Source organism: Alosa sapidissima, chromosome 19 (genome assembly GCF_018492685.1).
Source record: "Alosa sapidissima isolate fAloSap1 chromosome 19, fAloSap1.pri, whole genome shotgun sequence".
NCBI lineage: Eukaryota > Metazoa > Chordata > Actinopteri > Clupeiformes > Clupeidae > Alosa > Alosa sapidissima.
In genome coordinates, this window is record NC_055975.1 from 20,211,202 (window position 1) to 20,233,886 (window position 22,685).

Genomic DNA, 22,685 nt, shown 5'->3' on the forward strand with positions numbered 1-22,685 from the left:
TTTTCTTATCATAAACATTACACCCTCCACAGACCTGCTGGAGAAGGGCTACATTCTCCAACAAGGCAACTCTTTAAGAACTGGGCTGTGTTCAAAGCTTAAAACATGACATGTCCGTAAACATAAATGGACAAGTGGCAATCAGCTGCTGCAAGAACATGTGAGCAGGCATGTGTGGCACACCGTGGGGGTTGGAGTCAGGAGGCTCCCATTATGCTGGGTTCATTACTCGGCAAAACAAGTACTACTACAAGCCCTACCAGATGCAGCAGACAGCGTTCTAGGCCCTGTTACATGTATAATGCAGACCGGTTGACCTTTTGTTAGGTTAAAGAATACACAGACCGCTGTCAATGTAGACATAATGCACATCAGTCTTACTCTGTGGCATGTTACATATCAAAGGGCTGCTAATTCTTCTCATGTGGGTGTGGACAAACACCATGGTTCAGATAGGCTTGCCTGGACATCATTTGGCAGTCAAATGGGAAAACATCAAGCATGATAAACTTGTTATGTTTCAGCAACACTTATGAATAAGATAAGAAATGGATCACCATATTTCAGATAGTTTTGTTGTCGTCATTCTAGTGAACTCTTGTGCATTCTAGTGCACGCTGGTGATCAACCCAGCGACGTGAAAAGATACTGACAGGGCCCTTGAGCTACACAAGCGTGGCTCCCTCTAGCATATACCATTTGTGTGTGTTGCAATATTGGTTATTTACAGTAAAATGTCCAGTAACATTTGAAGTTAGTCTTTTGAAAATCTTTACACATAGCCGTCATAACTGTTAAGATGAAGTTCTGCTTTAGTCCAGAGTTTTAGGCTATTTACCCTCACTGTCCACCACTATCTCGTTTACTTCCCTCTTTCTGAAGGTCTTCCGGTTACGTAATCGCCAAGCTGATCGAGGGGTTTCTGACGTCCCAAAGAAATAAAAAGGACGCCATTGCTCTACTCATAGCCTTCAATTGACCTCTTCTACATTACAATAGTTTAAGTGGTTCGCTGAAATTAGATCAAAAACGAGTACACTGAGTGGTTTTTAATGGTTTGACTATCTTCGTACAATTGTAAATTATGCAACCACGAACGCCAACTTACTGATCGTCGTACTGTGCTGTCTTCAAGCCCGCGTTCGAAATGGAAAATAAATGCAATTAGAACAAAATGGCGTATGGTGACTACGAGTAGACATGCGCAAAATGAAAACGGGGCTATTTTTCCTTTCTGAAATGAATTCTGTTCCGTTTCTGTAACACAATGGAACCAATGGGCAAAGTATGTGGGACGTCTTAAAGTAGATCTAACCAATAACTATAAAGTATAGCCTAGGGGCTGAAGGGTACATCCAATCGCATTTCTATGCTGAATGATTCTAATTGTATGGAAGCCAAAAAAGACATACCCAATGAAAAAAATAGATTTGTAGCGCCGCTTTCATATCCACCAACCATACCTGGAAATGAAGTATGTCCTATAGAATTCGAAGCCTATATTAACCAATCATAATGTGCTAAGCGCATCCACTGCTGCCGTTCCAACCAATAGGGTTTCGAGAAACACAACCTTGGCTCAACAGCTTGTTATTTCGTTTATTGCTTTGCAACCCTGGCAAGTGGTGAGCAGTCACATCGGAGCATGTAAGTGAAGTTGTATACATTTCATTTATTGAAACTACAAACTTTTCCTAAACTCAATCGATCAACACTCGTAAGTAGCATTAACGGATGTTATTCAACGATGTTTGACGCGTTTTCTTGTAGTTTCGGGCGAGTACTTACCTAGCTGACGAGGAATTGAATGGCAGTGACCAGTCGGCTTGTTTTCGCAGTGAAGACATGTAGCTAGATGGCTAACGTTATGCGCCCTTTGTGGAGCTGAGAAGATTGGTTTATGAAATAAATAATGAATGTTTTCGATCATAGCCCTTATTGGTTATAGGTTAAAGTATCAGTTTGACCTTGTTTGGGTAGACTGTATTGAATATTCTTCCGGAACTACTTGCTCTGCTAAGTATCTGACTAGCAAGCTAGCTTTCTTGCTAGCGAGACGGTTTAAATCGCCATAACGAGGAACAGTTTAGCAAGGTTAGTTAGCAGGCTAGCTATATTTAGCCCGTGAGTTGTAGAATTAATCGCTCTCGGTGATTTTTTTTGGAAGGGTGTTTTGGTTTACCGTTATTGTTAAATATTGATTCTGACACACATTGGGTCATGGAAATGTGTGCCATTCCTTCCCAACCAATCTCACTGTACTTTGCTAGAAGATAGTAATGCAAGCTTCTGACATGGTGCAGCACGGTGAGCTATGATGGCGACGTGACATAGTCAGATTGGGAGTAAAGCGGGAAGGAACACGCACTATTCTGTTTGTCCCTATACAGCCTCCGGATTATACCTCATACACCAGTTTTCTGTTGTCTTGAGCATTTTGTACGCCAACAAAGACGCGAATGCATTTTGTCAGATGTTTTGAAAAGACAGTTACCTTGGTGTGTGCTCGCTTCACATTTTTGCCAGTGTGAAGGGAGGGGGTCTGCATCGAGCTCGAAAAGAATGCGTTAGAAGTAGCTAGCCATTTAGCTAGCTTGTTAGCACATTATCTTTCAAAACGATGTTTTTTAGGACAGCACGGGAGTATCACATATTTGCGCTCAACCACAACCTCTGTTTTTGTGTTATGTCTTTCAGCTATCAACATCCATCGAGCTGGACTCCCTCAAATAGCCATTACAATGAAGGTAAGTCAACAGAAACCTTTCAGTTGAAAACACTAGTGTCGGCGACGCCTCTCTGGCTGTAGTCAGATGGACTGCTGTTGAGGTACTTATTTAGGAACAACACACGTGTGATTGTTTCTTAACTTCCACAGTAGTAAATGCAATTGATTTGTGTTAGTTTTTGTTTCATAGTAGTGATGTCAGAAAGGTCACACTGTCTTGCACTTCACTTAGTTGAATGCAGTTGAGCGAAAATGTAGCCATGGAACGTGCAAATTAATCAGAGCCATGTTACTTATGTGACGCCACTCTGGTATCCATTTGATGTGCCCACAAATGCTATACATTTCTGTTATCTAGATTATATCGAAGAAACATTAAGAACCTTCAAGTCTGGTCAAGTAGTTAGATTTGAAAGGACAGCCCAGGTGATTTGTTTTTTTTTGTGACATGGGCTTGTATTGTAAGTAAGTAGGGTCTGCACATGTTTTTCTGCCACTTGTCAGATTTGCTCAAGACAACTGCCCAGTGTAGGAGCATAAATGGTACAGAACAAATTCTTCTTTGAAAGTGTAGTACCATAATAGCTTAAACATAGACAAGGGCTGTGCCAAAAGTATTAATGTAATGGGCTCTTTGTTATTGTGTCCTCAGTAGGATGAGATTGCGTTTGATCCACACCCCATCACCCATGAAATATGTCTAAACAAGCATTTTCTCATGCCATTTGTTTCAAACCACAGCAGACTTGGAAAGCCCACTGTTCTTTCTCAGTTTCTCGGGTTCAGCCAACAGCTCTCCAAAGACTGCCACTCAACCACAATGCTATGTCCATCGTCGACAGTAACTTAGCACTGAGTGGCAAAGAAAGACAATTGATTCGCTGTCATTTCCCTGATTTCTCCTTTTAGGCAGCGGATGAGCCTGCCTACCTGACTGTGGGAACTGATGTTAGCGCAAAGTACCGCGGTGCCTTCTGTGAGGCTAAAATTAAGACCGTCAAACGGATGGTCAAAGTTAAGGTAAGCGGGCCTTCACTTTATAGGCTAACTGTTGTTTTGAGTAATAGATTTGATCATTTTCCCCATTATTGTCTTTTCTCATGTTGTCTGTCCAGCTGTTTGTACACTTGAAATAATAAAATATTTACTAGTTTGTCATAGAACTGTGGTTCAAAGAGAATTAAGTCACAATTTCACTACACACAAACTATTATGTAATTAGCACAGACGGTATGCTTTGAGTGACAAGCTCCAAGTCCAAAACCATAAGGATACTTCAGTGAAAGTGTCAGTTTCCTCTCAGTGATTTCCTAAACAGGAGCACTTGTTCATTCATGAATGTCTGGGCTCCTGAACATGTCTTGCAGATTTTACTAACATGTCTGAGGTGACTCATGCACCAGCTTGCTCTGCAGAAGAGTCATCCTTGTTTTTGGCTCTGAGCCATAGTTCCTCTACTCTTTGACACTGCTTCAAAGTATACATATCTGTCAAATTTGGCATCACGTATCAAGCAATTTGACACCAAACTGAAAAAGTGTACTTTTTGATGATAGCCATTTGAATAATCATATCAGGCAGTTTAAGTTGCATGCCCCATATCACTAGGAATATGACTTTGGCCTCTGGTAAAGGGTGTTAAAGGCATATTTATTGCAGGACTCATTGTCCTTTCTCACATCAGTTCGCTTGTTGCGTCATGCATAACCTGGGGCTCGGGCCTCTGGGAAGAGGAGGACCACTCTGTTCTACCTCCTCCATGCGTGGCGGCAGTCTGAGCCGGCACTGTTAAATCTTTCCACGCCGAGCGGGACTATGCTCTCGGGCCACCATGTGCTGTCCTGTGAGCGAGGCGCTTACCCAGAAGCCTCTTGGTGGCAGATCATGATCTGCAGTGTGTGTGTGTGTGTTTGTTACATAACTAGATTACTTCACCTTCACTGAACCTCTGTACTTTCTCCGTCTCCCCCCTCCACTACTTCTCTCTTTCTCTCCTCTCTCGCTCCTCTTTGTCTCCCAAGGTGCTGCTCAAAGGAGACAGCACTTCACAGGTTGTCCAGGATGACCAGGTCAAAGGGCCTCTGAGGGTAAGTTTGTCCATCTTCTCTGCAAGCACTTCCAGGTCACTCTTCCCACTTCTTGAAAGGGTTAACTGGTTTTACCCTGAGATTCCTGGGAAATGTAGGGATGGATTTGGAAATGCATTGTTTGTGCATAGGAACATGAGGCTGGGAGTCTGTGCCCCATGGGTTGAGTCACATGAGTTTGTGCCTGTCAGATGCCTGAGGACGTATTGAAGAGTTTGTGTGTCATACTAGAGAGAGAGAGAGAGACCTAGTTAAATGATTGTTTGGTTATGCTAATTCCCCCCACTCTGTGATTATGATTTGAGTCGGAGGCGCAGATAGTGTTGCTGATGCCAGTCAGAGCATGTTGGCGAGGGACCTTTAGACAGAATTTTTGATATTGGTTGCTGCTTTTGCCACAAATTAGGGAGCAAATTACGCCAAATTGCAAGGGACGGAACATATTTTAAAAATTATTTATTTATATTTTTATTAAAGCAGTTTTGGATTTAGGAGCTCCCGTGCTGCATAACAACTGAATGTTTTTTTTATTTCCATATTTATATCCAGTTAATGAAACTGATTTGGTACTTGGTTTTGTGTGTAAGACTCAGCCAAATGTGTGTATTCCTTGAATTTTAAAAGCATGCATCTTACAATTTAAACAGTTTAGTCAGAACGTAGGCACAGAAGAGCCTTATTAAGTGGGTTATGGTGGTTCAGGCTTAATTTCCAAACCTGCTACCATCTTAGGCAGGTGCAGACTCAGCTTGATCTGGCCTTGTTCTATGCACCAAACTGTGTTGCTGCTTGATTTGAGAAGTGACTGTACTTAATGTCTATCTCAGGTTGAGCATGTAAGCAAGCTGTTTGCACCCACATATGTATAACATGACTATAGCACAAGTGATCTACATGGATAGGTGCACAAACTGGACTTAAAACAGATCATATTAAGTGTCTATGTTATTGTGAAATGCAGTTGCTGTTCATCAGTGAAAATACTTGGGCAGCCGTGGCCCACTGGTTAGCACTCTGGACTTGTAACCGGAGGGTTGCTGGTTCGAGCCCCGACCAGTGGGCCACGGCTGAAGTGCCCTTGAGCAAGGCACCTAACCCCTCACTGCTCCCCGAGCGCCGCTGTTGTTGCAGGCAGCTCACTGCGCCGGGATTAGTGTGTGCTTCACCTCACTGTGTGTTCACTGTGTGCTGAGTGTGTTTCACTAATTCACGGATTGGGTTAAATGCAGAGACCAAATTTCCCTCACGGGATCAAAAGTGTATATATACTATATACTTACTTCAGTCTGTCAAACACAGCTTGCCATATCTGCACAATATGAGCAGGGTGACGTAAACACTCAGAATGTAACAAGCTACACAACTGAATATACTGAGCGAGTCCTAACATTTTTAGTAATGTGGTGATAAATTGAGAGTGAATGAAATAGCAGCTCCTGAAAAAATGCTCTACAAATACATATTATCAGAGCTTAATGTGTGTGTGCTCTGAGTATTAGCCTGTTGGAACACCTGCACCCTAAACCTGGTAAAAATGTCTGACTGGTCTTTTTTGTCATCTACCAGCCACATTTGCTGTTAGGCCAAAAAGTTATGTATTTGAGTCTATGTCTGTGCACACCCAATGTGGATCTGTGGGTATCGCACAAAGAGAGCGGAAGACCATTTGATGTGTTAACATTTGCTGCATGTACCCATGCATGCATGCTTGTTTGTTAACACGTTGAAAATCCCCTCGCTTATCCCTGCTGCTGTGATCTTTCTTTGCTGTATGCCATGTGTTGTGACTTTGCGTTTCTTCTTCCTCCTCCTCCTCTTCCTCCTACTCGTCCTCTTCCTCTGCAGGTGGGCTCCACAGTTGAGGTGAAGAGCCCAGAGGGACTCCTGAGCGAGGCCGTCATCAACAAACTCACAGACGCCAGCTGGTACACCGTGGGTAAGTGCTGGCCCTCCCTGGACCTCTGGCTGTCACAGCGGCCCTGCTCGGACAGAAGTGTTTGTGTGTGTGTGTATGTGTGTAGCTTGGTGGCGTTGCTAGTGCTAACAGAACCTTGGGACAAAAGGCTGCGCCTCCGCACAGCCGGATAAGAACCCAAACCAGCAGTGTTAAATAATTGAGCAGAACTGCTGGCGCCATGCGCCACTCGCGGTCTTGGGCCATGATTGCTAAATGATGTACACTTCTCAAGGAAGGAATTCTTTGGTTGAAGGGACAAGCGATTGACCGGAACCATTATGGAGCCAAAGCTGCTGTCTCCACATGACATTTTTGAAAAATGCTCAAATATTTCAGTACCTACCCAGAATGTGTGCATGAAATGTCTTATTATTTTGTATTGTATTTGTCAGTGTTCGATGACGGGGACGAGAAAACACTGAGAAGGACGTCGCTGTGCCTGAAAGGCGAGAGACATTTTGCTGAAAGCGAGGTTTGTGCCCATCTACCTACCTGCCTACCTGCTCACCTACCGGCCTATACCGCTGTGTGTGCATTCATTAAGTCCCGGTTGTGTTTTCATCCATCCAACATTAATTAACCTCCCTCTGCTCTCTCATGTAGACTTTGGACCAACTGCCCCTCACCAATCCGGAGCACTTTGGCACTCCCGTCATTGGGAAGAAGACCAACCGCGGCCGCAGGACCTCCCAGGCTGTGTGAGTGTCAACACCACGGTTTCCGTCTTTTAAATGTTGGAAAGGGGGGGGGGGGGAAGCATGTTCAACTGCTAATGAAGAAGACTCTTCTGTGCCCAGAATATCTCTTCTGCTGTTTGCCAGCAAACACAGTATCCCAGAATGCGGTTTCATTTCCTCTATTGGGAGCATGTTCTCTGAGAGTATGAGAAAGTTGTCAGTGTTGAGAAGTTTCAGAAGTGGGCATGTGCTTTGTGAACAACACAGTGGGACTTTGACAGCTATGCATGCTCCAGCACGTTTACTTGAGTTTGTATGCTGCAGATCTGTCTTCTGACCAGTTGTTTATGATTTTGTTTTGGAAAGCTTTTTTAAAATTGGCTTTTCTCCTGAAGGCATTGCGGTCTTTGCTTTTTCCCCTGAGGTGATTGTCTGTCTGGTTTCTCAGACATTCTGTTTGCCTCATAAGTGCCATAGTTTTGCACACTTCAATTGAAACTAGCTGTGTGCCAACTTACCACAGGAAACACTCTAATGTGTCCTTTTATCCCACAAATATTGTCCTAACTGCATGCAATGCGAGCGAGCAAGCGTTGGTGACAAAATCGGTTTGATTTCTTTGTTCTCAATCGGAACTTCCCAACTGTATGCGATGTGACAGTGCTGTGCAGCGTGATGCGACGCAACTTTTGTCTGACAACCCGTTTTATATTTTCTTTCTGTTGCTCGCGATGTTCTGCTATTTTGAATAAGAAATATGACTCAATCGAATGGCACATTTTATGGCTTCAGTGTGGACAGAGACCATTTAATAATACTTGACAGTCGGATGCTGGTATGCCGTTAGGACAAGGTGTTATGTATAGCATTGCTGGTGCTGTCATTCTGTAAGTGGTTGTGCATCTTTACCCGCACCAATATATATGTACGAAACCTGTACGTCAGTGTTCATGGCATTAGACTGTTTCCTAAATTTAGAAATTGGCACCTCGCCTCAGACTAGCATCCATTCTCTTCATTCACCCAAAGGCCTGCCAGCTGACCTTTGCTCTCCACTTGCTTTGCACCAACATGTATGTACGAAACCTGTACGTCAGTGTTCATGGCATTAGACAGTTTCCTGAATTTTGGAAATTGGCACCTCGCCTCAGACTAGCATCCATTCTCTTCATTCACCCCAAGGCCTGCCAGCTGACCTTTGCTCTCCACTTGCTTTGCACAGTGCGGATGAGGAGAAGGAGTCTTCGTCGAGCGAGGATGAGGAGGATGACAGGCGGCGGCTCAGCGATGAGCTGCTGGGGAAGGTGGCCAGTGTGCAGAGCGGCAACTCCTCCTACCTGGCGCTGGTGAGTGGCCTCTTCTTCTTTTTAACTGTTTTACCCAGCACATTTGTAGCTAATGTAAAGCTACTTTGTAAAATTAATTGACTTTCTTTTTCTTAAAGAAAATTATATTTTGTTTTGTTTTATACTTTTAACCTACTTCATGCCCCTGTGAACTAGGGGTCGTCCAATTAGGGCCGATATTTAGCATTTTTATAATAATCGGTATCGGCCATTTTTTCCACCGATATGCCAATATTGAAATGGATAAAGAATGAAACGCGCTACTTTGTCTGTAAAGCGTCTCTCACTCCCTGCATTTGCTACTCTGTGGTCAAGAGCATTGTCCCGCCCACTACACAGTCTGATTTGTTAGTTAGCACGAATGCAGCCAATCAGGATCGAAGACTGAACACAGACAAAGTTTAGGATTCTCACTGAGGCAGACTGTAGACTGGGCTTCAGCTGTATGGAGCTATTTTTCGAAGGTAAGTAAGGTAGCCTACATTGCTGAAGTTGCAATGAATCACAATAATCTACACTGAAGTTACAAAAACACCACTTTGTAAGCTATTGTCTCTTTGATCCGGATCAATAAGTAAAGCACCCACTTCCTTCATTTAGCGAATTCCCGATCGACGCTGTTTACTAGCCTACAACTTGGGTGCTGCGCGTCGGGAGTTCTCTGCCTCCGCCTCGTTCGTTAATTGCGGATAACGGGACACCTCGGCGGACATAGTACAGACAAATCCTAAATTATGCGATAGCGAACATCAAAAAGTCTAATTGCTCCTTTTTGAAACGGACTGTCAGAAAAGACTACATGCACCCAGAGCCAGCCGTGATTTAATCCGACCTGAACTAAATTGTGTCCTGAGCTGGCTATTACCGTGCCTTTTAGGCTCTCAAAAGTGTAGCTTATAGCCTACACATTGACACAAATTGCATGCTTAAATAGCCTAAGAACTATTTTAAAACGGTTTTGTTAAACTATTCAACCATAACACTTGCCATCATGCATGCACCTCTTCCTCTCCCTCTCCCTCTCTCGTGCTCTCACACACAATGGCAAAGCATCCTCTTTGTGACCGGTCCCTTAACAAGCACATAGCCCATTGTGTAGGCCTACTAAAATAATGGCTAATAATCACTCAGCTCTTGGATTAACATGATGCACAGGATTTACACTTGCAAGTGATGCAAGTTGATAGACAATTGTGTATCAAAAGAAGAAAGAAAAGTTTGCATAATCAAATGCTTTTGAATTACATTTTTGCAGCATATCGCCTTTACTATCTACCCCCCTTTTTGACAACTGACATATCGGTTTTACATATCGGTTATCGGCCTCCTGTTTTGGTAATAATTGATATCGGTATCGGCCCTGAAAAAAACATATTGGTCGATCCCTACTGTGAACTGCCACCACATGCATAATACATTCAAATGTAACATATCGTGTTCTACAAAGAAGTAGAGATGTCCTCGGTTTTGTTTTGATGAGTGTTGGTGAAAGGTTGTTTGGATGAGTGTTGTAAGTGACCTTTTCCTCTGCCTCCACCTCTAGGTTATATCTCCCAGCTGCAATGACGACCTGACTGTCAAAAAGGACCAATGTTTAGTGAGATCTTTTGCTGATTCCAAATTGTAAGTACTTTAGAATTCCATCTGTTTATAATTTTATAACAACAATTCTGTTACAGTTAGTGAAATTTGTTGACCGTGTAGAACAGTTCCAGTGTATTTTTCAGCTCAGCATGTGATGTGTACGAGTGCATTTTGACTGTGATCATCCTCTAAACTTTATTTTTTGGCTTCTTTCCCTCCCTCTTCATGTTTTAGTCACACCGTGGCAAGAAAAGACATCCATCAGCTGAACATAGACAGCATATCGAAGTCGGAGTACTCTTCCAAGAAAGGTAAGCTTGGTTGGCCTGCTGCTGAAAGTCTAAAAATACTAATTACTCTGGAAGTACTTGAAGATGGATGACACTGTGATGCCTTAATTATGCATAACTGTGTGAGGCTGTGATGCCAAGAATTGTGTCCAGGAGTTGCTGATCTGGTGTTACAGTATAATTCTGACCTTACTCATCAGATGCGAAAAATCATTTCTTCATCAGCACTTCTTGCTCTGCACAAAAGTCCAAGTGCTGTGTCATTACAAGCCTATTGTTCAACTCTCAGGTCAGCACACTAGCTGTGAGAGGCGTTCCAAATGCTATTTCTGGATCATAAATATTATTGTGACTATTACATTATGGTCTCTCAAGCTCTCATATTGTGGTATCGTATAAAAAGTGCTATAGTGTCATAATGAACTCAGATTTGTATTCTGACTGTTCGTGTTTGGACTGTTAGTTGTGGGACGCAAATTGGAAGGGAGTTCTGACCATGCGCGTCTTGTCACAGGGCTTGAGGGCGCCATGCACTTCCTGAAGACCAAGGAGGTGCCGGAGAGCTGGAAGATGGACATGAGCGAGATCCTGGAGTCGTCCAGCAGCGACGAGGAAGAGGAGGACCGAGGCAAAGAGAGCGAGGAAGAAGAGAAGGAGGCCGAGGCTGACCAGGTGAGGCTGTGGGGATTTTTGTTTTTTGATCGCGCTATATAACCACCTATTCCAGTGGGACGTTGTTACCCCTGCTGACATGTTTGAGGGTTCTTCTCGCAGGTCAGTAGCTGGAGGGTAAGCATGGAAAGGAACTGAGGGAGTTTGAGTGAAACTGCTTTAAGGAATGGAGTTGTTAACCACATAATTGTTTGAAGTAGAGATGTTAGCCACCAGAGAACCATTTTGAGCAAATGGGATATAAAATTTTATGCAGTGTCTGTCCTTCAACTTTGTCTTCTTTTGGCAGTTTGTGTGTATTTCAAGTCACCAAAACTATTGTATTTTTTTGCATTCTGGAGTTGTTTTCTAAGTAGCAGAAGCTGAGGCAGTCGTCCAGTCTGAGAGCGCTTTTAGTTCACACACTCAACCACCCCCACCCCACAGCCATGTGAAGGCATGGGAATCCCTGCCCCAGTCAGCGAGAGAGCCCCCAGCCAGCCCACAATCAACCCCAGCCAGGAATGTAAATACTGCCTCGGGCCGCCAAGAGGCGATAAGAAGGGCCACAGGCATTCCTGCCCTCTCTTTACCCCCCCCCCCTCCCCCTCATCTTTCTTTTCCCTCTCTCTCTGGTGCTCTGCTTCATGACCACTGGCCAAAGCACCTTGATTGAGTCTCCTGAATGGCCAAACAGCATGTGGGGAACCCCCCTCCCGTCTCTGCACCAAACAATGCCCCATTCTTTCTGCTCTCGGGCAGACTAGGACAAATGGTCATTTGTTTGAGTTTTTCTGACTGGGTCGTCATGGCGATGGTGACTTCCTATCATGGGCTGGGAGGAGGAGGGGCAGGAGGCAGCAGGGATTGGCTGGTGGCCAGTGGAAGGCTGGCCAGCTTGGCCTAGGGGCTGGCCCAGTCTCGCTCTTTCCTACGTGTCTCTCTCCCTCAGAGAGAGAGAGACTTAGTAACCCCCACCTGAGCGTGACTATCTGGCTCATGGGCATAGGCGCCAAGTGCTTTGGCTGTCTAGATGAGCATGGAGGAGTCTGGCGGGATGGTGGAGGGACTTGGGTCTGCTTCACCAGGAGGCTCGGCTCCCAAAGCCTCAAAGAGAGACGGCGACCTGAGCACTGGGGCTTTAGTCAAGAGAAGCCCTCACGCTTGAGGAGCTCAGCAGTCTGTGTAAGGCAGTATATAGTGCAATTATAAATCACTGGGAAATACTCTGTGTGGCCTCATTTGTGAATTGTTGTATTTATATCCAGTGTTTTGCATCTATCTTCCTTTGATTTCTAACTATGCTGACAAAACAGTTTTGGTTTTAAAAACTTTTTTTTATTATTGCATCTTCCTTCTTGTCTGTTATGCTAACATAGCATGTCATTGTCTTTACCAGGCGCATACAGGCAAAACCTGCGCTTGTATTTAAAAATGACACCTAAGACGACGGGGTTTCTGTTTTTGTCCTCTGGGTGTGCCTCTGATGGATATGCAGGGATTAGTATGGAAGCATTAGCATTTGAGAAGGACCTAGAGCTCACCCCGTCCCCCTCCCCACAAGCTTTCCAACAGCAGACTCAACCTGATACAGTGATGACAGCAAGACTGCACTCATAAACTGGCCATTGGTGCTCTAAGTGATTTGGGAGCTACTGGCCCCATTTGCCGAGCTGGAGGGAGGCAGGTTGACCAGTGTTTAGAGTCAACGGTCCCGCTACGTTCCTCACCATCTTTGCCCAGCTATCAGGGACAGCAGCAGGAATTCTAGTTGTACAGTGTGCACTATGTGAAGGCGTTATGCCTCAAAACGGATACCAATGGAGGCTTCTGTCTGTTTTTTTTTTTTGTTTTGTTTTTTTTTGCACTTTTCACTTCAAGGTAAAGGACATGAACAAAATGGATCAACATATGAAACGGACGTGAAAAGGAAGCACAAATCGTTTTAAAGCCCATTCTGAGAGTAGAGTGGCCAATGGCCTACGGGGCGAGTCTGCAAGCAAGCTCATTTTATTTTGAGAGTGAAGATACGGGGAAGCATGTAGAAGTGTCCAGCAGTTGTTTTCCAAACAGGGAGCTCAAAATGATGATGCCTGAGAATGGTTTCGCTTTGTGGGCTGATTTCCGTTGATGACACAATTCTCTTGGCTATCTGATTAGCCCCAGATAACTGTTGATATGATCGTAGTGCGCTTATTTCTGATTAAGAGCATCTGTCTTCTTGACATTGAGCCAATGCTGATGTAGACTCAAGAGTCCATCTGTTTTTAAACATTTGGAACAGAAAGTGCACACTTGGTCTTGTCCACATCCTATTGCTCTTGATGTCTTGATACCTTGTTTGTGATATCCTTGATGACTTGATATCCTATAACCCTGTTTTGTATGTGTCTGTGTTTGTGTAGCCTGACGATGAACCAGACCCGGAGGAGAGGGACCACTTCCTACAGCAGCTTTACAAATTTATGGAAGACAGAGGTGGGTCACTCGAAACACTCACAAAACTGCGCTAAAAATGATTACAAGAAGCAGGAGCCTGTCACCGAACCAATAACAAAGCGGCAGTTGTCCTTAAAAGGTCTACATGTTTGTTTGGGTCCACGTAGCTGGATTCCTCCCTTACCACAGATTTGTACCGGCTCTTTGAAAAGCCCCATGACTGTGTATTGATCTCTTTGCCCTTTCTTCCCCCCCCCCCCCCCCCCCTCAGGAACTCCCATAAACAAGCCTCCCGTGCTGGGCTACAAGGATCTCAACCTCTTCAAGCTCTTCAGGCTGGTGCATCAGCATGGGGGCTGTGACAATGTGAGGGTTTTTTTTAACGGTCTTTCTTCTTTTGTTAGTTCCTCTCTTTCTCTGTCTCTTTTGCCTGTTTCTCTATGCTTATTCTCTGCCTGCTTTTCTGTGTGTCTGCTTTTCTTTTTGAAAAAAAACTCTAGTTGCTCCTCTTTTCTCTGGTAGACCCCCCCCCCCCCCCCCTTTTCTATTTTCTTTCTTCCCACTTCGTCCATCATAACCACAAGAGATGATGGTAAGCGTTAGCCTTATGCAGCGGAGACGAGTGCAGCGCTCTGTATTTAGAGCGCTGTGTTCTCAGTGTTTCTGTTGTTAGCTGGGTGACAGCAGGAGGCTGGGGGGGGGGGGGGGGGGGGGGGGGGGTAAAGAGCGCTTTCGCTTTACTTCACTTGACGCCGTCTGACGTCAGACCTCTCCAGCTCTCTGATCAGCTATGCCTGTCAGAGCAGCCCCCACGTTGTGTGTGTGACTAACACCCCCAAAAAAAGGAAGTTCTTTTATTGTGTGACTAAATTCTTCCGCAGTGTCTTTTGCCTTTCAGTTAGGCCTACAAAGATATTTTATATTAAATTCGTAGCTGTCTTTTACAGGTTAGCTGTCCCCAGAGACATAAGCATAGCCAATAAATAGATACTTAAAAGGGAAAACATACCTTTTCTTAACATTTAATGATTTAATTAATCTACTGTTAGCAGGGTAGAATATGCCTATTGACCAGGTGGTGATATTGTGCTATGAGACAGTAAAAACATGATGGATGCCTAAGGCACAGCTTAAGCACACCTCTGCACTGCCAACTGTATCCCATGCTGGGAACAGTTCAACAGATTAGACACAGTAGTAGTAGTTCCTGTTTCGCTTGCTGTCATGCTAGAAGTTAAACTCTCTCAAATGCCATGGCCTTGACATGTCTTCCCACGCGGTGTTGTGTTACTTCCCCATAACACACTTGGTGTCACCACACAATTTACTGCCAAGGTTGTAATTACCTCACAGCAGAAAGTTTCTGTTTTGAGTCCTGGCTGAAATTGTGTAATGGCTGGAGTTGTTGTAGTGTGTCATGGCGTGTTGTGTTGTATTGAAGCCAGATGCCAGAGGTCCTTATGCAAAACCCCTGGTTTGTGTTTTGGTGCAGATTGAAAGTGGCTCCGTGTGGAAACAGATCTACATGGACCTGGGGATTCCAGTCCTCAATTCGGCTGCCTCCTACAATGTCAAGACCGCCTACAGAAAGTAAGTCTGTGTGTTTGTTTGCTTGCATGCGTCACTCCATGCTGCCTGCCTCAGGCACAGTCCCACAGCAATTAATGAAGTGCAATGTGTTGACATCTGCTTTGGGCTATTTAGGGTGATTTGAATCTTAACAACCAAACCCCAAACTCTCAAGCAATACATTGCAGTGGTGAAGAAGACCCCTGTAAACTCGGGGACTTTAGATTGCATCACCATATTATTCTTTGATTGTGTTGAAGGCACTAAACCATTTGTCAGTGTGCACAAACAAGTAAGTAAATAAACAAACCTCCAAAGACGACAGCATGGCCTTGCAGCGTGTTGTTGTTGGGATGAGCTGTTCTGATGAGGCCTTGGTCACATAGCCTGCTGCTATTGCAGAGCCAGCCTGTTCACAGCGCGCAGCACCACGTGTGGATAGGGTTAAGCACACCCAGGCTGGAACAGCTGTGTCTGTGGTCGCCTGCAGGAAGCGTACCTGTAGCGGACGGTTTGCTTAGCGGGGAAGTCTGCGCTAGCACAACGGGGTGCAAGCAGCTGAGTTGCTAGTAAACACAGCTGATGTGGTGAACGTGATGATGCCTGAGAATGGTTTCGCTTTTCTGGGCTGATGTCTTGTGATGCCACGATTCTCTTGGCTATCTGATTCAACCCCCTTTGAATAATTTTAGCTTAAAATGTCATCCCGTTCTGACTTCAATTGAGCCTCCCTTCCAAAACATTTACATGTCCAATGAAGAATTAAATATTACAGTACAGAACTAAAACCCCTTCTGAAGGCAAAACAATACTATACTGTCTATGTATTCTTTCAATGTCATCTCTAGCCCTCCCGACTTATTTTTGTGTGTGCTTTGCCAGGTACCTGTATGGCTTTGAGGAGTACTGTCGGTCTGCTGGCATCACCTTCCGCACTGTCCACCATAATGACCCACGTCCTGCCGTGGCGCCCAGTGAGCAGCAGAATCCCGTGAAGCAGGAGCCCGTCGACGCTCGTCAGGAGTCCGAGACGGCCGCTGCCGCCACTGAAGACAAACCAGCTGCCGACGAGGATGACTCTGAGGCAGAGAGCGAAAAAGCCCACAAAGGAGTCTCCTCACCGAGGGTAGGGCGACTAGAGTTATCAGAAGACTTTATTTTTATTTATCTATTTATTTGCTAATTTATTTTGCACATTTTAACTTTGGTTTATTTTTGGTTTAAGCAGAAATAAAGTCTCTTTGTAGCTATAGAACCTTAATTAAGGCAGCACAAATCTTTGTGTCCGGCCCTGCTAAGAGTATGGCGAGTTCTGTGTGATTTGCATCTGACTGAAGAAACTTGTGGTTTGCATTTCAAACACTGTAGGTCCAGAAAACGCAGCCTTGGCCCCACCAACAGCCCATTATGTTTTCAAAGACTTCCTAATGAATGCAATATGAACCTAGAGTTTTGTCTGGTGGAAAGTGTTTGTTCATTCATTCAGTTGGTCTTTGTACCTTTCGTGTCTACTTAAGCATACGAGTGTTTGTGTGGAAGGATTATACTGCCGAGGGTGTGTAGTATTGTGTAAATATTGCTGTCTGGAGTGGTTTAGTAGTTGCTCGGTAAGCCCCACTCTGAATTCCCTCCCTGAAAAGACTGCCGTACTTCTGTTACAATAACATGAGGTGATGTTGCAACATAGAGATAGGCCCAGCTTATCTCAGTATCTTGTGAAAACAACAAACCAAGCTGTCGGAAGTCAGAGTAGATAGGGTTATGGGGAAACACTTTAATACTAATTATTATACAACTTTGTATAGTTGTTTTTGTCTTTGTACAACAAAGTTGTTCAGAACTTTGGCTTTTTAGCTTTTTTGCCAAATAGGGACCAAAACTAGCCTGGGAATACCCATACAAACCTTTGGCAAATTTGGGATTTGCTCTGTAGGTTAAACCAATTTTCAATGTCCCTAAAACACAGGCACGCAAATACAATCGCTAATCCGGCATGGACGTGTATTTCTTTGGAACTGGGTAAACAACTGCATTTAAAACCTTCGTTTACAACATTTCTACCCTTTTGAAATGTTGGTAACAGTTTAATGTACCAATTTAAGTTTAATTTCACTACTAGTTAAGCCCCTGCTGGAAGTTAATTAACCTTTTCCAGACCTACTCCCAATTGTACAATTGTGAAGGTCTGGGTGTTCCCAGGCTAGACCAAAACATGATGATGCTTGAGAATGGATTCACTTTCTGGGCTGATGTCTTTGAGATGCCACAATTCTCTTGGCTGTCTGATTTGTCCCCAGTGCCATGACAAGGAACTACCTTTTTGTCCAGACAGTTGAAGTCTGTACTTAAGTGTTCCATGGTTCATGCAGTCATCAGCTGCATACTCTCTGTGATGTCAGTGAATGTGTCTGTTGATGCATGTCGAGGACTTCACGCCAATTTACCCTCGCGACTAGTCAGTTTGCATGTTGGCTGAGAATAGTTTTTATGCCCCTGCAGCTTAATATCTGCACCTTTCCAGGAAAAGCATGTGTCCACATGTAATGAAGCAACCAAGCTGTTCAGATGCACTCTATGAAGACATCTTTTTTGCCCCTCCCTGTGACAGAGTAGCTATTTTGTAGTTGTGGATAAAAGGAGAGCCCAAAAATAGAACATGTCGTCTAGAAGACACAGTGGGCCTACTCTTGAGTCAAAATGGTCTAAACTAAAATGGTTCAATTCATTGTTTCTGCACTTATTTTGTCCTCACTCATTCTCTGTCTCTCCGGCCGTCCGTCTCTGTCTCTGTCTCTCTCTCTCTCTCTCAGGGTCGGCGGCGGTGCACGTTGACTCCGGTGAAGGTGGAGACCAAGGAGCCCACGCGCCAGGAGCGCCAGCTGCACCAGCAGCAGCAGAGAGAAGAGCAGCTGCAGCGGCAGCAGCGGAAAGAGGAGCGCGAACGCGAGAGGGAGCGCGAGAGGGAGCGCGAGAGGGAGCGCGAACGCGAGAGGGAGCGCGAGAGGGAGGCCCGTGCCGCAGGGGAGGCCAGCGAGGAAGAGGAGGAGGAGGAGGAAGGGGAGCAGCAGGAGGAGGAGCAGCAGCCGCAGAGGGACAGGAGGGAGCAGGAGGGAGACGGCCGGCCCGAGCCCCCCAGCAAGAGACGCAGCCGCCGCTTCGAGGAGTCGGACAAGGAGTCGGAGGACGAGGAGCAAGAGGATGATGAGGATGAGGAAGAAGACGACGGAGAGAGGTCCAGGACCCAGGAACGGTATGTATTTATTATGATTAACGTGTGTAAGTTCTAGGGGCCTATATTTCTACATACTTCGCCCTGGGAGTGTGGAGTGGAATGATGGCATCAGTCAGGCCACAAGAGTCAGTTGTGTCCCTTTCATGGCAGTGTCATACATTGTGCATCTGCGACATCTGCGGCAAGGATCCAAGTGAATAAATCCTACTTGCTATTGTGTGATGCTTAAAGGTTCATAACTGTCAAAGCATTCCCTCGGGTGGTGCTGCAGACAAGGATGAAAGAATTGTCTAGAAGGTAATTTTCAGCAAAGCATTACACTCTTTGAAAAATTCTGACCCACGAGCACTGTGAAAAATTATCAGCATTTTTCTGTAGAATGCGATGCCCACAGACTTGTGATGCCCACAGACTTGTTTTTGTCGTTGTGGCTGAGACGGTGTTTTTTTTTCTCATTTATGGCTGTGAACTGCGTTTGTAAGCAAACTTGCATTGTTGACAGTGCAGCACAGCAAGTTTACTTTGCTCATTATAAATACGACGTCTATTTTTAAAGCCCAGGCACAAGTCAGACATCGTTTCTGCACCATGTGCAGTGGAAGACTGCTATTCCTCTTGCCATCAATCAAAAGCTGCAGGCAGTCACATAATTAGCATCTACAGTGCTTTGGATGCATGCGGTCTCGGTAAGGATGTTGTCTGGTTGTCGTGAGCGGAACGTGCACACGCTGAGGCACACGCAGGGGCTGAGTGTGATGATGCCTGAGAATGGTTTCGCTTTATGAGCTGATTGTCTTGTGATGCCACGATTCTCTTGGCTATCTGATTCACCCCAGACTGAACTCCTCGACGCAGGAGTTAGAAAGCCGGGTTCTTTCAAATGTTTGCCCCACCATTGTGACGATAGTTGTCCGTATTTCGAAAGGCTGTGTCTTCCCGATGTACACATGGCGTTGTTATGGGGATCCTTGATGTTTGGCTATTAGCGAAAGACTGTGCCATCTGTCTTTGGTGTTGGTATTGGAATCCTCAGTATGTGTTGTGTACAATTTATGCCTTTTTGAAGGTATTTGTTTTTTCTGTTTCATTTTTGTTTGGTCATACCCATTAGGGACAGCAGCGTTAGTTGCTCCTTGTTCTAGGATGCACGTGAAGATTATTCAAGTCATGTGAACTGCTCCTTAGGAAAGGGTTACTTGAGTTTGTTTGACTGTTCCTTTCTGTCTGTCTGTCGTAGAGGTGAGAATGAAGATGGTGACGAAGACTCTGAGCACTCGGTTACGGGGACAAAGGTGCGAGTGAAGTACGGGCGGGGCAAAACCCAGAAGATCTACGAGGCCAACATCAAAAACACCGAGACGGATGACGGAGAGGTGCTTTACCTGGTGCACTACTACGGCTGGAACGTCCGGTGAGTTGGGACACAGTTTTCACATATTGGCAGATTGACCTGATTAGATTATCCTCCAGTGTGGATTGGAAGACATGCTAGTGAAGGTTAGGAAAGGTTAGGTTATTGTATATTGCAGCATTATTATTGATGATGTGAGGTGCAGAAACACAGGAGATGTACTAATGCAGTGCACATTTTCATCCATTCAGTTTAGTAGTTTTAAGTAATGGAAACCTAGCCATACAAAAGGTCTTGAAGGATGCTGTGTTCAGAAGGAAACTTGCGTTGATCCTCATAGATAGGTTTTTACTCCTGCCTCTGAAACAGACTTGCGTTTCTCTGACTATGCCCCGAACCAGAGACCTAAACTTTATTGACTTGCAACGTTGCTTCTCACATGATTCAGATTAAGCTACACGTCTACATGTATGCATGACGTAAACATTGCTTAGCGGTGCACTGCATCTTTAACGTTATAGAAGTAATAAAACAAATCAGTGTTTTTACTGAATAAAGAATTACAAAAGAGATTTGTTTTTGTTTTTTTAAATCTGCTTAGCGTATGTGTTACAATGGAGAAACAATAGATTTAATTAGTTTATGTAAATGGGTGTCCGTGATTGACGTGGCTTCACAGGCATGTCACCATGGCGACGTCCACATGACAGATGGGGCTTAATGAAATGGACAGCGACAAGAATTTGCTAGAGTTCTGCATGACAGGCCAATACTTTTAGAGGATGTGTAAATTCTCAGAAGTGACAAGCTGCTAAAGTCTCCTCCCTCTCTCTGTGTGTGTGTGTGTGTGTGTGTGTGTGCCAGCTATGACGAGTGGGTGAAGGCAGACAGGATAATCTGGCCTGTTGACAAAGGAGGAACAAAAAGGAAACAGAAAAAGAAAGTCAAGGTGGGTCCCCGTTGTTTGTCAACTCCCACCCGCCCCGACACGCCATCTGCTGTAAACCGACAGTATACCGAGAGATCCCTGTCCGACTTGTCCGTTCAGTCCTCATTAGAAACTTGAGTAAGACTCTGAGGTTAAAGCAAGCCCAGCAGAACATGATGATTCCAGAGAACGGTTTCACTTTTCTCCACAGATGTCACCTGATGTCACACTTCTCTTGGCTGTCTGATCTGTCTGATGGGGCCATTAAGCACACGAGTTGAGCTCTTTCCCATCATGGCTAACGGTTATAGCAAGACACTTGATGGCTTTCCCAGACCATGATGAAATGGAAGACATACATTAAGGGTGTCATTCCCTGCTCTTAAGCTGATGATGCACAAGGCAACTCTTTGAGCTATGTTGTTGGACAGTGTTCTTGAGTGTTTGTGTTCTGGCATGTTCCCATTGATGATCAACTTTTTTAATGCAGAGCTTTGATCATTAGTAGGCAAATGTCCATGATCGTCCAGTCAGCACATGGTTACGTGATTGCTCTGCAACATTGCTCAAAAAGTTAGCCCATATATCACCTTTAGAGATGTGCTACCTGAATAACTGTACATATAAAAGTCAGATACAGATACTACTGATTAAGTAGCTGAAGTAGTGTTGATTAGATGCAATTGGAACAAACCTGTGAAATTCCACCCAAATGTCACCCAAACAAAAGCTTGTTACCGTTATAGAGATGTTATTTCTACCTTCATGATGTCTGACTTCGGAAGAGTGGGACAGGTTGACCTATGAACTAGATATTCTTTTCATGTCATTTGGCTGTCTTGGCATTCTGTTGTCTGTAACTCAAGTTGTCCCAGTCTTGCTGTAAATACTCCTGTTCTGCAGAGTCTGCTCTGCCTGTGACCTTTGACCCTGTGCCTTGTGTGTCCTGGAGCAGAATAAAGAGGATGGAGAAAAGGAGGAGGACAAGCAGGCCAAGATGGGGCCGAAGAGGGGCCGGCCCCCGCTCAAATCCACTCCTCCCAGTGCCTCGCGCAGCGCCTCCAAGACCCCCAGCAATGAGAGCCGCTCAGGCAGCAAGAGCTCCCACCAGTCCGAACCCTCAGCTCTGCCCAATGGAGACGGTAAGGTCACCGCGCTGACTCCGGGGTCATGGTCAATCCTGGGCCTTTTATTTATTTGTTTGTTTGTTTTCTTACTTACTTAATTACCTACCCGTCTTGCTGGGATGGCTTGTCTAATGGAATCTAGAGCATGAAAGACGATACATAAGTTGTATTAAGGCATCCTGCTTACAATTAGTCTTTTTGGGGACGTCTCCTCTTCTGTGTCCTCTACTGTGGAGAAGACTCTTTTGTTTACCAATGCCTGAGTTGCAGAGATGCCCTGCAATAAAGAGATGGCTTGTGATGGTGTTGTGGAGGCTGTGTAGACTTCCTCTTTCAGATGGTTTATGTAACAGTACAACCTTTGCTGTCTGCTCTGCTGTAGCCTTAAATCTAAAATGATACATTTTATAGAACAGTATGCACAAGCTATTCAGTGGGAAAGTTTTTAACAAAAGGGTTTTCTTGTGTCTGTGTTCACGTACATGTTGTGCAAATGCATTATTATTATTATTATTATGAAAGTAACAAATGCTGGCCAACTTGGTAAAGTTAGAATCATGCATGAAGCAAGCACATGATAAAGCAAATATGTTGCAGCTAACGTCAGTAGTGTTTGTCTGAACACTGCTGTGCATGCTCCTTTGAAAACGCTTAGGCTGCTGCCTCTTCTGTATTGTGCGGTGAACTGAGGTTGGATGGGCTGTGGCGTTAATGTAATC

General features: G+C 44.7%; 1 protein-coding gene and 5 non-coding genes across 7 annotated transcripts in view; all 6 read left to right on the forward strand.

Moving 5' to 3' along the window:
- Positions 1–1,017: 1,017 nt before the first annotated feature.
- The window catches only part of arid4a (AT rich interactive domain 4A (RBP1-like)), a 28,120-nt gene continuing 6,452 nt past the window's right edge, over positions 1,018–22,685 (forward strand). Inside the window, exons 1-20 of one of the 2 annotated variants that reach the window (XM_042071983.1) lie at positions 1,018–1,647; positions 2,698–2,747; positions 3,638–3,748; positions 4,750–4,815; positions 6,661–6,751; positions 7,165–7,244; positions 7,376–7,470; positions 8,672–8,795; positions 10,339–10,418; positions 10,614–10,690; positions 11,184–11,341; positions 13,726–13,798; positions 14,031–14,125; positions 15,252–15,349; positions 16,211–16,454; positions 18,139–18,291; positions 18,328–18,578; positions 19,798–19,971; positions 20,776–20,860; positions 21,795–21,981. In XM_042071983.1, the coding sequence (XP_041927917.1) occupies positions 2,742–2,747; positions 3,638–3,748; positions 4,750–4,815; positions 6,661–6,751; positions 7,165–7,244; positions 7,376–7,470; positions 8,672–8,795; positions 10,339–10,418; positions 10,614–10,690; positions 11,184–11,341; positions 13,726–13,798; positions 14,031–14,125; positions 15,252–15,349; positions 16,211–16,454; positions 18,139–18,291; positions 18,328–18,578; positions 19,798–19,971; positions 20,776–20,860; positions 21,795–21,981 (2,248 nt within the window). In that variant the 5' untranslated portion in view covers positions 1,018–1,647; positions 2,698–2,741. Of the gene's footprint in view, positions 1,648–2,279; positions 2,308–2,697; positions 2,748–3,637; positions 3,749–4,749; positions 4,816–6,660; positions 6,752–7,164; positions 7,245–7,375; positions 7,471–8,671; positions 8,796–10,338; positions 10,419–10,613; positions 10,691–11,183; positions 11,342–13,725; positions 13,799–14,030; positions 14,126–15,251; positions 15,350–16,210; positions 16,455–18,138; positions 18,292–18,327; positions 18,579–19,797; positions 19,972–20,775; positions 20,861–21,794; positions 21,982–22,685 lie in introns of those variants that run through there. The other variant, XM_042071982.1, reaches the window with a different exon arrangement.
- Positions 13,399–13,480, forward strand: LOC121693811. The gene has a single exon (XR_006025588.1). It is a non-coding gene; the product is annotated as a small nucleolar RNA SNORD53/SNORD92 (small nucleolar RNA).
- Positions 15,917–15,999, forward strand: LOC121693809. Its single transcript, XR_006025586.1, has one exon. It is a non-coding gene; the product is annotated as a small nucleolar RNA SNORD53/SNORD92 (small nucleolar RNA).
- LOC121693812 lies at positions 17,536–17,618 on the forward strand. Its single transcript, XR_006025589.1, has one exon. It is a non-coding gene; the product is annotated as a small nucleolar RNA SNORD53/SNORD92 (small nucleolar RNA).
- LOC121693810 lies at positions 19,308–19,390 on the forward strand. The gene has a single exon (XR_006025587.1). It is a non-coding gene; the product is annotated as a small nucleolar RNA SNORD53/SNORD92 (small nucleolar RNA).
- Positions 21,007–21,090, forward strand: LOC121693813. The gene has a single exon (XR_006025590.1). It is a non-coding gene; the product is annotated as a small nucleolar RNA SNORD53/SNORD92 (small nucleolar RNA).